Source organism: Schistocerca americana, chromosome 2 (genome assembly GCF_021461395.2).
Source record: "Schistocerca americana isolate TAMUIC-IGC-003095 chromosome 2, iqSchAmer2.1, whole genome shotgun sequence".
NCBI classification, from domain to species: domain Eukaryota; kingdom Metazoa; phylum Arthropoda; class Insecta; order Orthoptera; family Acrididae; genus Schistocerca; species Schistocerca americana.
This window is the reverse complement of record NC_060120.1, coordinates 101,934,432-101,948,767: the sequence shown is the minus strand read 5'-3', so window position 1 is coordinate 101,948,767 and position 14,336 is coordinate 101,934,432. Positions and strand designations below refer to the sequence as shown.

The window sequence follows — 14,336 nt, the reverse complement described above, 5'->3', positions numbered from 1 at the left end:
GAGCATACAGGGAGCACATAAAGTTATCTAGAACAATAGTGTCTCCCATCAAGTAGGAGGGCCTCGTGAGAAATTTCGCCTGAAGCTATTCAGCCAACATTACATAACTGTCATGCGTTTTCTTCTTCAAGACAATTCTCAGCCGCATTCTGCAGAGGCAATGATGATGCCACTGCATTGTTTGCAATTGGAAATGTTTGATAACCCACTATACAGCCCGTAAATGTTTCCTTCCGAGTTTCATCTCTGCTCACATGAACCGCTGTCTATGAGGACAACATTTTGGCACAGACAACGAGCTGTAGGCTAGCGCAGAGCATTGGCGGAAAGCACGGACGGCTACCTCCTACAACGAGGGTACTGGGAAGTTGATGCAAGGCTACTACAAACATCTAAGTCGGATCGGCGACTATGGAGAAAAGTAGCTGGAAGTGGTAGCTAACTGTTGCAAATAAAACAGTTTTGATTTTCATTGTTGTTTCCATTTCGCGACCTATCGTTCCTTACTTTCCGAATAGCCCTCGTACATTTGATACGCTGCAACATATGAGCTAACATGAACCAAACACAAATTCGTAGCAATGTCTATTTTTCACTGCGAAGTTTCTGATATCCGTGCAGTAGTTTACTTAATACTAAAAGATGACAATAAACATGACGATTAACAAATTGATAGGCAGTTCATCATGAAGCTAATGATTGAAGCTATAAGATGGACGAGTATCAAATATTTTTACGTAATAGTTTCTCTCCAGTCGTTTGAGAAAGTTCGCAGGTCGGACGGCGTGAGCGTGACGGTCTGCTGGGTCTCGAGGGTTAACTGGCGCTTTGTCAAAGTTTCCACCCTGTAGTACGTTTCTAAACCTGTTAACTCGCAGATGGGCGTGTAAGTACTAACGCAAATTGCATCTTCCACTGGAATCTGCTATTATGACGTCTTACTGTTTAACAGTAGTATAGCAAAATTTAATTTAAGATCAATACTCGATATAAATGGTATAACGGCTTGTTTATAGCATTTAGTATCTTCTGCTTAACAGTACTCATTACATGCTGTAAGTGGTGCCTTATGAAACTGATAATCATTTTAGCATGATTTTATTTTATTTTACGCCATTACAGCCGTAACAAATTATAAGTAGGCCCATGGACTTCCCATCATCTACATCTACATCCATACTTCGCAAGCCACCTGACGGTGTGTGGCGGAGGGTACCTTGAGTACCTCTATCGGTTCTCCTTACTATTCCAGTCTCGTATTGTTCGTGGAAAGTAGGATTGTCGGTATGCCTCTCTGTGGGCTCTAATCTCTCTGATTTTATCCTCATGGTCTCTTCGCGAGATATACGTAGGAGGGAGCAATATACTGCTTGACTCCTCGGTGAAGGTATGTTCTCGAAACTTCAACAAAAGCCCGTACCGAGCTACTGAGCGTCTCTCCTGCAGAGTCTTCCACTGGAGTTTATCTATCATCTCCGTAACGCTTTCTCGATTACTAAATGATTCTGTAACGAAGCGCGCTGCTCTCCGTTGGATCTTTCTATCTCTTCTATCAGCCCTATCTGGTACGGATCCCACACTGCTGAGCAGTATTCAAGCAGTGGGCGAACAAGCGTACTGTAACCTACTTCCTCTGTTTTCGGATTGCATTTCCTTAGGATTCTTCCAATGAATCTCAGTCTGGCATCTGCTTTACCGACGATCAACTTTATATGAGCATTCAATTTTAAATCACTCCTAATGCGTAATCCCAGATAATTTATGGAATTAACTGCTCCCAGTTGCTGACCTGCTATATTGTAGCTAAATGATAAGGGATCTTTCTTTCTATGTATTCGCAGCACATTACACTTGTCTACACTGAGATTCAATTGCCATTCCCTGCACCATGCGTTAATTCGCTGCAGATCCTCCTGCATTTCAGTACAATTTTCCATTGTTACAACCTCTCGATATACCACAGCATCATCCGCAAAAAGCCTGAGTGAACTTCTGATGTCATCATTGTAGGACTAATAACAGTAAGACAGCATAATAGCGGATTCCGGTAGATGATCCAGTTTTCGTTTGTACGGACACGCCTCGATACGAGTTAACAGGTGTAGCAACGTAGTTTGTCTGCTGATTTGAGCGAGCTCTGGACTACCTTCGTGACTTACGCGCCGCGGCCTGTCTTTCTCGTGGGCCTCGCCCTGTAGGCTGTGAGTTCAGTCGCCCAATAGGACTCCTGATTAGCCAGCACAGGTAGCATGCAGATTATCCGACTAAGTCTCTCAAGAAAAACAGCACCGGACCTAACAAAAGAAACATGCACAGGCTTCCTGCAGCAGCCGGTCAGCAGACAACAGAACCAGCAAGGGAGCCGTCACATTAGCCTAGAAGTAAGATGGCAGCAGATCTTACTCCGTGTCAGACAGACTGAAGTGTGCCATTGTTAAACCACTGCAGAAAAAAGGGGATACGTCTGATGTTCACAACTACCGCCCAATATCCCCCTTCTGACTGCCTTATCCAAAATTCTTGAAAAAGTAATGTATTGTAGAGTAAATTGACACCTTTGTAAAAATAAAGTTTTAACAAAATGTCAGTTTGGTTTCCAGAAGGGTTTTTCAGCGGAAAATGCTATATATACTTTCACTAATGAAATATTAAATGCTCTGAGTAACCCATTGGGATTTGGTGATCTATCAAAGGCTTTTGATTGTGTAAATCATGGAATACTTCTAGATAAACTCAAGTACTGTGGTATGAATGGGACAGTGCTTAAATGGTTTTAATCATACCTAACTGGAAGAGTGCAGAAAGTTGAAATAAACAGTTCACATAATACCCAAAATACTGGTGATTTCTTGAACTGGGGAACAATCAAGAATGGGGTGCAGCAAGGTTCGGTCTTGGGTCCTCTGCTGTTCCTAATATACATTAATGACTTGCCATTCTATATTGACGAAGATGCAAGGCTGGTACTTTTTGCCGATGATACATGTATAGCTATCACACCAAACAGACAAGAATTAACTGGTGAAATTGTAAACGATGTTTTTCAGAAAATCATTAAATGGCTCTCTGCAAATGGCCTCACATTAAACTTTGACAAAACATAGTATATACAGTCCCACACAGTAAATAGAATGACACCATTAATAAATATAGACTTCGATCAAAAATCGGTAGCTAAGGTAGAATATTCAAAATTTCTAGGTGATGAGGGGTTGAACTGGAAAAAACACACTGAGGATCTGCTGAAACGATTAAGTTCAGCTACTTATGCTATTAGGGTCATTGCAAATTTTGGAGATATACATCTGAGTAAATTAGCTTACCACGCCTATTTTCTTTCTCTGCTTTCGTATGGCAGCATATTCTGGGGTAACTCATCATTGAGTAAAAGAGTATTCATTGCACAAAAGCGTGTAATCAGAATAATTGCTGCAATTCATCCAAGATCATCCTGCACACACTTATTTAAAGAGCTAGAGATCTTCACTGTAGCCTCACGATATATACATATTCACTTATGAAATTTGTTACCAACAATCCGAACGAATTCAAAAGTAATAGCAATGTACATGGCTACAAAACTATGAGAAAGGATGATCTTCACAACTCAAGGTTAAATCTAACTTTGGCTCAGAAGGGAGTAAATTATGCTGCCACAAAAGTCTTTGGTCACTTACCTAATAGCATAAAAAATCTGACAGATAGCCATACAGCATTTAAAAGGAAATTAAAAGAATTTCTGAATGGCAACTCCTTCTACTCATTAGATGAATTTTTGGATATAGTAAGTGGGTAATTTTCCCAAACCCACAAAGAAAATTAAAAATATTAAATGTCATGTAATATTTTGTGTAATGTAATATCTTGTAGAGACACCTTTTATTAACCTGACGCGTTCCACATCATTACGAAGTGTCGTATCCATGATCTATGGAACAAGTACTGATCTAATCTAATATAATCTCTGTGTGACGGCCTCTAGTCAGGTTAGTATCTAGTCACGTTATTTCTCGCAATGGGCAGCTCTACTGTCGAGTAATAAAGAGGCAGCAGCTATATATTTTTTGTCGAAACGCGCAGCGCAGAATCAGTTTAATAGATGTGAAAGTAGAGACTGTACACGTTTCCAAAATCACGATCGTTCAGGCACCAGCGTGACCCTAAAGGACGATGCGCGGCGGTGGTCGTCGGCGTGGTGCCGGCAAGCGCCGTCACCGCCAGGAGAGGGCGGCCGCCGCCAGCGTCCAGGCGCCGCAGAGCGCGGCCGCCGGCAGCACCGGAGGCGCCCCGGAGATGACCTGCAGCAGCCACGCCAGCTGCGTGTCGACGCGCGCGTACACGCCCGGCCTGCGGTCGGCGCACATCATGCACCACGACGCCACGCCCACCTGTCGCAGCGGACGGGCACAACCGTAACGTCTCAAAAAATGGTTCAAATGGCTCTGAGCACTATGGGACTTAACATCTATGGTCATCGGTCCCCTAGAACTTAGGACTACTTAAACCTAACTAGCCTAAGGACATTACACAACACCCAGTCATCACGAGGCAGGGAAAATCCCTGACCCCGCCGGGAATCGAACCCGGGAACCCGGGCGCGGGAAGCGAGAACGCTACCGCGCGACCACGAGCTGCGGACCATAACGTCTCACTACGACTGCATCAGCTGAGGCGCAGTTTACACTTCACTTTGTAGGGCATCCACCATCGAATCTTCTAGATGTGAATTGGAAGCCACGTTTTACAACACACGAGACGGCAACCAGAAGTTACCGAAATTGGAGTATTACTAATGGTTTATACGGAGGTGACAAAAGTAATGAGATACTAATATGCACTTTAAAATAATTGAAAAGCTACGTTCGCTTCAATCGTCTATTAGATGACCGGTTTCAGCGCTCTGAAGGTGCCATCATCCGATCTGAAACGTGGATTAACATTTATAAAACCATATGGACATCATGGCATATGAGGCAGACCATCTGATAAAATCATTGTCACAACCAATAAAAATAATAAAAAACTGCTCTCGTGGTCGTTCTTTCCATAAAATATAAAATTGAAGTCACCAGATAAAACTACCACTGCTCGCCTAACACCGGTCGGAATCAAGCATGATTTATTTATCAACGCCTGTAAGCAGCTAATGCTATAGATTTCATTGTAATTTCATGATTGTGTGTTGTTTCAAGTAAGAGATGTCAAAGAGCACCTGGTGGCGTATACATCAAGGCAAATTAACTCAGCAGAGAATAATTACTCCACGATAGAAAAAGAAATGTTAAGCCTAATCTATGGGATCACCTACTTCTAGTGTTGTCTTTATAGAAAAAAGTCTCGAGTGATACGGATCAGGCAGGATTGCAGTGGTTTCTATGGTTTGCTGGTACCATCTAGTAGGTTGACATGATGTGCGGTAGAAGTGAACGAGTTTGAATTTAAGGTCGTACACAAATCAGGTAAAAAAACGTTGAATGCAGACAGATGAAGTAGAAAAAAACACTATTACAAATCAAAGGTGACGAATAGCAGACGGCACAGTAGGCAGATAGTGAATGTAAGCAGTTTAGTAAACAGTAACAGTTTTGTATACAGGATGGGTTTCTGTGGAGAGAAACTAAGTTGGTACCAAAGGTGGTGGTGCTTGCAAAGTCGAGAAACAGAGTGTTTGCAGTAAAAGGATGATCATGTGTTATCATGTGATGGGAATGTAGTTCCATTAACAGGAGAATAGCAGAGAGATAATGGTGAAGATTAGGAAGTCGAACGTGGACCAATATGTATGGAGTAACAAACAGTGGGCACAAAGAGGTGGTATGTGTCGGACAAGAGCACCACTGCAGAGGTTCTCTGAACCATTACCACCGTTTCAGTCGCTCAGTATTAATGTTTTAGGTCCTTTCAACAAAACAACTGCAGGGTATAAAAATGTACTCACGATTAAGTGTTGCAAGTGCTAGCAAACAGTTTGACACAGAAGTTCATGCCGCCTGAGACGATATTGACAGAACTGGGAACCAACTTTATGACGAATTTGTTCAAGCGTTTGCGTAAGCACTTGCTGTGAAAAAACTGAGGACAAGTCCTTTACACCCTCAAGATAATGGAAGAACAAAATAGTGCACAGAACTAGGGGGCAAATGTTATGATGCTATGGGGACTCACAACGTTCCGATTAGGATGTTTATTTAAGGTATATCGTCTCAGTGTACAACGCAAAGCAGCACAGGAGTGCAGTATTGTCACCTTTTGAGGTTTTATGTGGTCATAAGATACCATCGCCATTCTACATGCTAAAAAACAAGTAAGAGTAAAACAGGAGAACCTGTTAAACACTTCATGAGAGTAATAAGGGAAATATGGAACAGGGTGATCAACACTAATACCAGGGTGCTAGAAATGCAAGAAGAAACAGTGAGTCATACAGCAAGAATGCCGCAGTACAGGGATGGTCAATGGGTAATGTGATCGACTTCTTATACGCCAAAGGGGAAGACGAAAAAACGTTCCCGAAAGTATCAAGGGCATTATCTAATTGTGGAAACTATGTCATCTCTGAACATCACGATTTAGCTGCTGATGTGGACGACAGTTGCACATATGGGACGTATGAAAGCATTTTGAGAGAGTCCGCAAGAAATTGCTCGATTTATGGATTTGTATTATAAGGGAAAAGTGAAGATGGAGTATAGGAGAGCGAGCGAGAATAACGATTTATGGATTTGTAATATAAGGTAAAAGTGAAGATGGAGTATAGGAGAGCGATCGATAATTATTGGACGAACCAGTGAGAATCAGCCCATACGTGTTGAGGCGTAGGAGATAAGAGTAGCTCTACGTTTTGTGTTTGTTACGTACAAGGATAGCATGAGGTATAGGGTATGCGTTATGAGCTGCTGCGGGGCAACATCGGCCTTTGGGGGGGGGGGGCGGAGGGGGGAGGAAGGGGTAGCGGGTCTCCCTGTCCTCAGGTTAAGTACCTCAGAAGACAAAATGACGCAGGAAGCAGCCGGGCTGCTGATCGTCATTGGAGTAGAATTATGGACCGATGGAGCAAAGGATTATATTTCATTGGATGAGGAATTCCGCCTTATGAGAGACAGCTTTGAAATTTGTTTTACCCAGAGAGGTTTTGGCACTTTTCTTTTTCGCTATCTTCCGTGGGTTACTTCATATCCTTTCTGAAAAACTGTTCTTATATATTAAAGTTTACAGAAGACATTTGGTACAAAATATTTACCTTTGTGAATGAAGTGATTGCTGTCTAATAGTATACATATTTTGTTTGTAGTTCACTGATGAGATATGTATTACTGGGCTTATGCACTGTATACCGTTTATTACAGTATGTCTAAATTTCTTGTTTTATAGCTTACTGGGAAAAAGTGGTGGATCTATGCTTTAATTTACATACCTTACATGAAGCTACTGAATGTTTATGTTGATGACTGTGGGTCTGCAGATAGCAATATATATATATATATATTTACAATCGTATTGACCAACTAGGATCACGTTAACAACTTCAGTTCCTCTTCTTCCTTTGTTGTTGTTTCCTATTTTTCCAGTATTCCCTCATTTTCTTCCCATGAAGTCTTCCTTTCTTCTGTCCATGTTGTTCCCGAATTTTTATTTCTTCTGCTTTGAAAGCCTTCCAAATTTAGTATTTTGTTTTTAAAACGGTTTCTTTCTGCTATTTCTGATTCTTTGATGTTGTTTCTTTCAAGATCTTTTCTTACTTCTGTAATCCATGCTATTGTCGATTTCTTCTTCCAGAAATATAGGAGTATTTGTTTTGTTAGTCTATTTCCATCCATTCGGTAGAGATGTCCAAAAAAGGTTAATCTTCGATTGGCCATTACTTTAGATATCTTCTCTATATTTTTGTGGATCTCCTCATTACTTCTTATTTTCCAACCATCTGCAGTTTTCATTGCACCCATTATTTTTCTAGTAATCCTTCTTTCCAGTACGTCTAGTTTGTCCATCTTATAGTTCATCGCTAGGCATTCAGATCCATATAAACATTCTGGTCGTACCATTGTGGTGTAGTGTTTTAGTTTTGTTTTTATAGATATACATTTCTTGTTGTAAATATTTTTGGTCAAACCATATGGTCTTTCCATTTTGTTAATTCTTACATCTATTGCCGATTTTTCTAGTCCATTCTGTTGCATAGTTTCTCCAAGATATTTAAATTTATTTACTCGCTCTATTTTACCTATTTGCGTTCCTATGTATTTTGGTGCATTTTTTATATCTCTCATGAATTTTGTTTTTTCGGCTGAAATTTTGAGACCAGTTCTGTTTGCTAATTTTTCCAGAGTGTTTATTAGAGTAACTGCTGCTGTCAGGTTTTCTGAAAGTATTGCGAAATAATCCGCAAAAGCCAAGCAGTTTACCTTAATTCCATTTCTTTCCCTTCCCAGAGTTGGTAGACTCTGTTGCTAGTGCTAGCCTTAAGAATCTTTAAGACAGTTTCAGTGTTTCTTGGGTTGTAATAGTACACAATGACAGCCCAACAAACGTTGAAACTGACTTAAAGTTTCTTAAAACTAGTAACAGTCTGTACCAAAAATTATCTGCATCAGCACAAGATGATTATAGGAGTATAATTCATTTTTCTTTCCAGTAGCAGGGAAACAGTCATGGTACCAATGTTGCTGCGTCCACAATATCCCATTAAGTAGTAGACGTTGAGGGGTCGCCAGGGTAAATGTGTAACGGTTCAAAGGACAAGAGCAGGTATGCTGAAATTGAAGGAGCAGAAGGAGCAGCAGAAGTGTTACAGAGATGAGGTTACTGTTAATTCAAACAGTGAGAGAAAGTCAGAACTTCTGCGCAGTGAAGCTGTTGGGTCAGAAAAGAGAGAAGACAGTGATAAGGTTTGAGCCAGATGGAAGTGGATTATTGATAACCGGGACATTGTTTGTGTTAGTAGGGCCAACCTTCCGTCCACCTGCAACAACTTTGGGAGCAACCTATCTGAACATTTGATAGCCTCTGTTATGTTGGCCAGAGGAACATATGGAGGCATTACCAGGAGCGAATCCAGCTATGTTGAATCAGACTTTAGCAAATGGTTCAAATGGCTCTGAGCACTATGGGACTTAACATCAGAGGTCATCAGCCCCCTAGAACTTAGAACTACTTAAACCTAACTAACCTAAGGACATCACACACATCCATGCCCGAGGCACGATTCGAACCTGCGACCGTAGCGGTCGTGCGGTTCCAGACTGAAGTGCCTAGAACCGCTCGGCCACTGAGGCCGGCTAGACTTCAGCACCTAGTTAATTCAGTCTGTAGACTAACTCATTAACGAGCAAGATGGACGATTCTCCATGGAGACATTGATGCAGCATACGGATAAACACAGGGAGAAGCAGTACCAAAGAGAAACCACATTGAGCAAAATTACACCAGGTACTGTGGTGACATTTATTACGTAAAACTTAGCCCTTATTTACACTAAAAAGCAGCAAACCACGAGACAAAGTTCGGACCAAGCATTGTTCAAATCTCAGTGGTCTGGATTCCCAGACCCTAGAAGGCAGTAGAGGAAACTGCAACAGCAAGATAAGCTAGAAGAAAGTGACGGGGCTTAGACGACGTACTGTGTAAGAGAAAGTAATGATGAAAATAATTTTGGGTAAAAGTGGACCAGAGCTAACTGGGGCAGTCGCCAGAGAATTTATCATTGTCGTTTGCGTAAAGGTAATCTAGTTTAAGGTGACCAACGGTACTGGGTCTTGTCACAGATGAGGGCAATATAGCACACCTACCACATCTGTTCATAAACACACAGAGTAAGAAGTAGGTTGTAGCAGCACCAGCCACAGGCAAGCGCAAATGTTACGCCTTACAAAATACAATAAAGTCCATTGCAACGTTGCAAGGCGAGCTTACTTGGTGATGTGGGGAAACACCTGACACAGCAGTAACTGAACAGAAGATGGCGGCAGCTTTTCCACAGTGGATGCCTTGGATATGATTAGCGTACTTGCCAGAAGGCACCCAAGTAAGCACTGCCTGAAAAGTATGAATACCTTGCCATTTTGTGTTAAACTCTCTTGTGTTAGTATCGCAGCTGTACAATCACAGAACCCTCTCTTGCCTGGATGCATGCACTCATACTGTTGTGATGGTGTCATAAAGCCATTATATCCTCTCCCAAGGAAAGCCGAACCATAAGTGTTCTGACAGGTCCTTGAAATCCTGTACGCGGGGGGGGGGGGGGGGGGGGGGGACCCAAAAGAACCCGGACTCCGATGGCGCTGCCACTCGTAGACGTAGTGCAGGGTTCTCACGCTAGATGGTGTTAGTAGAGATCTTCATGAAACAGCTGTGCTGACGGCGTCAGTGTAGAGCTGAACGTGCAAGTGTGGTATTGTGTTTCTCTGACTGTTGGCGGGTTACCTCTGCGAAGTCGTTATGGGAACTTTTAAAGAACAAAGAGTGTGTGTGGAATTTTGTTTCCTGCTTAAAAAAACTGCAACGGAGACACGCCAAATGCTTCAGGGAGCTCTCCAGGAGGACGCTATCAGCCGCACACAGGTTTTCGTGCGGTTTGGGCGCTTTAAAGGTGGTGAAATGTGTGTTGAAGACCAAGCTCGTTCTGGATGCCCTTCAACATCGCGAAATGAGGAGGACATTGAAAAGGTCCATCAAAAGATCAAGGAGGATCGTCGCCAAACGATCGACCAAATTTCAGCAGAGACAGGAATCAGTTGGAGCTCGTGCCAGCGGATTTTGAGTGAGGATTTGCACATGAGACGTGTTGCTGCTAAATTTGTTCCGCGCCTTCTCATACAGGGGCAAAAAACCATCCGCATGAATGTGTGTCATGACTTGAAAACAGAGATTGCACGTGATCCAAACTTCTTGAACAAAGTCATTACAGGGGATGGGAGTTGGTGTTACGGATATGACCCAGAAACCCAGGAAGCGTCAAACCAGTGGAGGACTCCCAACTCTCCCAGACCAAAAAAAAGCAAGGCAAGTGAGGTCAAATGTGAAGACGATGATTATTGTCTTTTTTTATGTTCGTGGAATTGTGCATCGGGAATTCGTACCCCCTGGCAAGACTGTTAACCAGCACTTTTACTTTGATGTTTTAAGGCGTCTGCGAGAGGATGTGAGGAGGAAACGCCCGGAACTTTGGCGATCAGGTGACTGGTTTCTGCATCACGACAACGCTCCAGCACACACGCCCTTACGAGTGACCCTCTATTTGGCATCTCAGAGGTGGTCTGTCGTTCCCCACGCTCCATATTCGCCGGACCTAGCTCCGTGCGACTGTTTCCTATTTCCACGAATGAAAAAAACGTTAAAGGGGGAGCGTTATGACGATGTGGAGGCGGTAAAAACAGCTTCGCAAAGGGCACTGGACAATATCAAACTTGAAGAGTTCCAAACATGCTTCCAACAGTGGGAAAAGACACTTGACAAGTGCATCGCATGTAATGGAGAGTATTTTGAAGGTGACTGAAGTAATTTTGTAAAAAGGTTCATCATTAAGTTTTTTATGACAACAGTCCGGTTCCTTTTGGGACCCCCCTCGTATTCATAATTGGACAGAGTTGACGTCCAAGGTGGCTCCATACTTGTTCAACTTTGTCAGAACTGGAGATTCTGTTGTCCACGGAAGTACCTGTACGCAACATCACTTTGTCGTAGAGACACGTGCCACGAACAGACGAGCACTGTCCCGCACCACGATACTGTCAGCTGAGAGGTAATATATGATGATTCAGGATTACTGTCTCACACCAGTGTGCCGTCAATTACCTCAATCACTACCAGTCATAACCTGAAGTCTTACCCTATCGCTCCCCACACCATGACATCAGGACTAACACCACTGCTCCTCTTCAAAACAGTAGAAGAACGGTATTTCTCCAGAGGTCGCCGCTATACTCTCTGATAATGGTCATCCGGGGTAGTGCAGAACCACGATTCATCATCACTGAACACAATGCGACGCCATACATCGTCAGTTTACTATTCTCAATCATGGCACCACTCCAAAAGTAGCCGTCGTGTTAAGGTGTCAACGGCGGACTCTTGCAGGGAATTGTATTACACTAGTCTGTCTGTGGCTGGCCTCCGACCAATGTTGCAGAATGATGCACAATGTTGCAGGGAGAGTATTACTTGCTCTCAGTTAGGCCTTGAGAACAAGTAGGCCTACATTCACGTTTCAATTATCAGACCACTGTCACATCGGAATGCAGCACAGATGTGGATCTTCCACGATTTGACTTGCGGTGTGAATGAACACCCACAATGAAGTCCCTTTTTAACTCGCTCAAGTGACGCTAATGCCGTCTCACACGAGTATCCGGTATCCTTGTATCGCTCACAGTGATCGCTCAACATCTTACGCTCTTCGCGTCCATTATACGTTGAGATGCCAAATTTCATGTGACGACTGTGCAGCGGAGACGGATGCTAGTGATTTTTGAGCGGACAAAGCCCTGTATACTTGGCCTACCACGGAGAGAAGTCGTCGAATAGACAGCGGAGGCTCGCCAGCCTCTTTATATTTATTTATTTATTTAACCTGATCAGATTAGGCCCATCAGGCCCTCTCTCACATCCGACCAGTGTTTCACACATGCAGCATTTCACACATCAGAGTTACATCATAAGAATATTTTAAATAAGAAAATTAGATTACTCTAGTGACAATATGAATAAAGAGTAATGACTAAGACCTAATAAAGTAAATGCGGCAGTATTTTTACAACAGGTGCTATACATACAAATTATGATAAAAGCAATAATAACAGTAAAAAAATCAAATAATAATGATAAACACGAGAAAAATTGGCAATAGTAAGGAAGACTTGTGCAGATGTACATTAATATCTTGGTGTGTGAAGTAGGTGTTTACTAGTATAGCGAGTTTTGGGGAAGGGAGATTTAAGGAGGGGGAAAGAGGCAAGTAATAAAGTGAAGTGCATTCATGTACAGAGGAAGGCATTAGTGTTGCTTAAGTAGATACGTCATTACCTGTTTTTTGAAGCCGGACCTGTTTTTAAGTTCTCTAACATAACGAGAAGGTGACAGCGATGCAGTGGAACAGAGAGGATTTTATTATGATGAGAAAGTGTGTTTCTGTCATGTTGTTCCGACATAAGCGGTAAGGACGGGAGAGATATGAGGGACAGTGTACATTTATAAGGCAGTAGATAAGACAGTGTGTATGGAAATCTCTGCGTTTGTCTGCACGCAGCCAGGACAATTTTGCATATGCTGGTGAAATGTGATCAAAAAGTCGAACGTCACAGATATATCGGACGCAGGCATTCATGACCAGTTCCAGACGTCGCGAATTTTCCTGAGAGAGGCCTTGTAGGATAATATCGCTGTAGTCAATGATTGGGAGTATAAGCGTTTGTACTAATTTCTTTTTCAGATTGAAAGGGAAGAGTCTTTTTATATTTTTGTAGTACACGAAGAGATGCTGATGCTTTTTTGCACACTGCAGTTACGTGCTCTGTCCAATTTAGATTTTCATCTATTATTACTCCCAAACTCTTTGCTGAGGGAGAGAAGTTAATATTTGTTCCATTTAGGATAAGAGATGGTACCGATTCCCGATGTTTTGGGCTAATGGGCTTAGAGTGACCAACAAGTACCGCTTGGGTTTTAAATGGGTTTAGTTTTAGTCCTATGTCTTGTGCCCATTTTGATAGTCCATCGAGGTCACTATTGAAATTTTCAACAGCTTTCTTAAGATTGTTTGGTTTCGCTCTTAGATACAACTGAAGGTCAACAACATACGTATGATATTTGCAATAGGTCAGAACCGATGACACATCATTGACATACAGAGAGAAGGCTAGCAACTGGACTCGTGCGATAATCCCCAGCTGACAGCCTCACACCTGCATCCAGCGTTATGAGGAACGAAGGCCTCGCTGATCCATAAACCTGACACCTCTATGAAAGCCCGAGTAGCACAAACGCCTTGTAAAGTTGAAGCAGGCGTGCTCTGCGGCTCCCCAAGACCTATGACTGACTCATTTAAGGACGTTAAAAACTTTGAAACGTCTCAGTTTTAGTTTCTTAAGGTGTGACAGTCACATTAGCTTCTCATCAAAAGTGAAGCCCAGATAATCCATGTTTTCCTTACGAATGAGAACAGCACACCTCCGTTAAAAACGGAGCAGGAGCTATTTAAATCGAGGCAAACAGTTTTCTTTTGGAAAGATCATTTAAAATCTGTGTTGTTAGATCATTGCTCCACCCGCTTCATCGTCAAATGTAATTGCCGAGTAATCGTTGCAGGGTTGGAGGACGCACAGAAAAACAAGAAGTCGTCCACA

At 42.5% G+C, this 14,336-nt stretch overlaps 1 protein-coding gene across 1 annotated transcript in view; it reads right to left on the bottom strand.

Moving 5' to 3' along the window:
* Positions 1 to 4,211: 4,211 nt before the first annotated feature.
* Positions 4,212 to 14,336, bottom strand: part of LOC124593810 (transmembrane protease serine 9-like) — an 80,019-nt gene continuing 69,894 nt past the window's right edge. The window contains exon 4 of the mRNA XM_047132158.1: positions 4,212 to 4,388. Coding sequence (XP_046988114.1) covers positions 4,212 to 4,388 — 177 coding nt within the window. The remainder of the gene's footprint in view (positions 4,389 to 14,336) is intronic.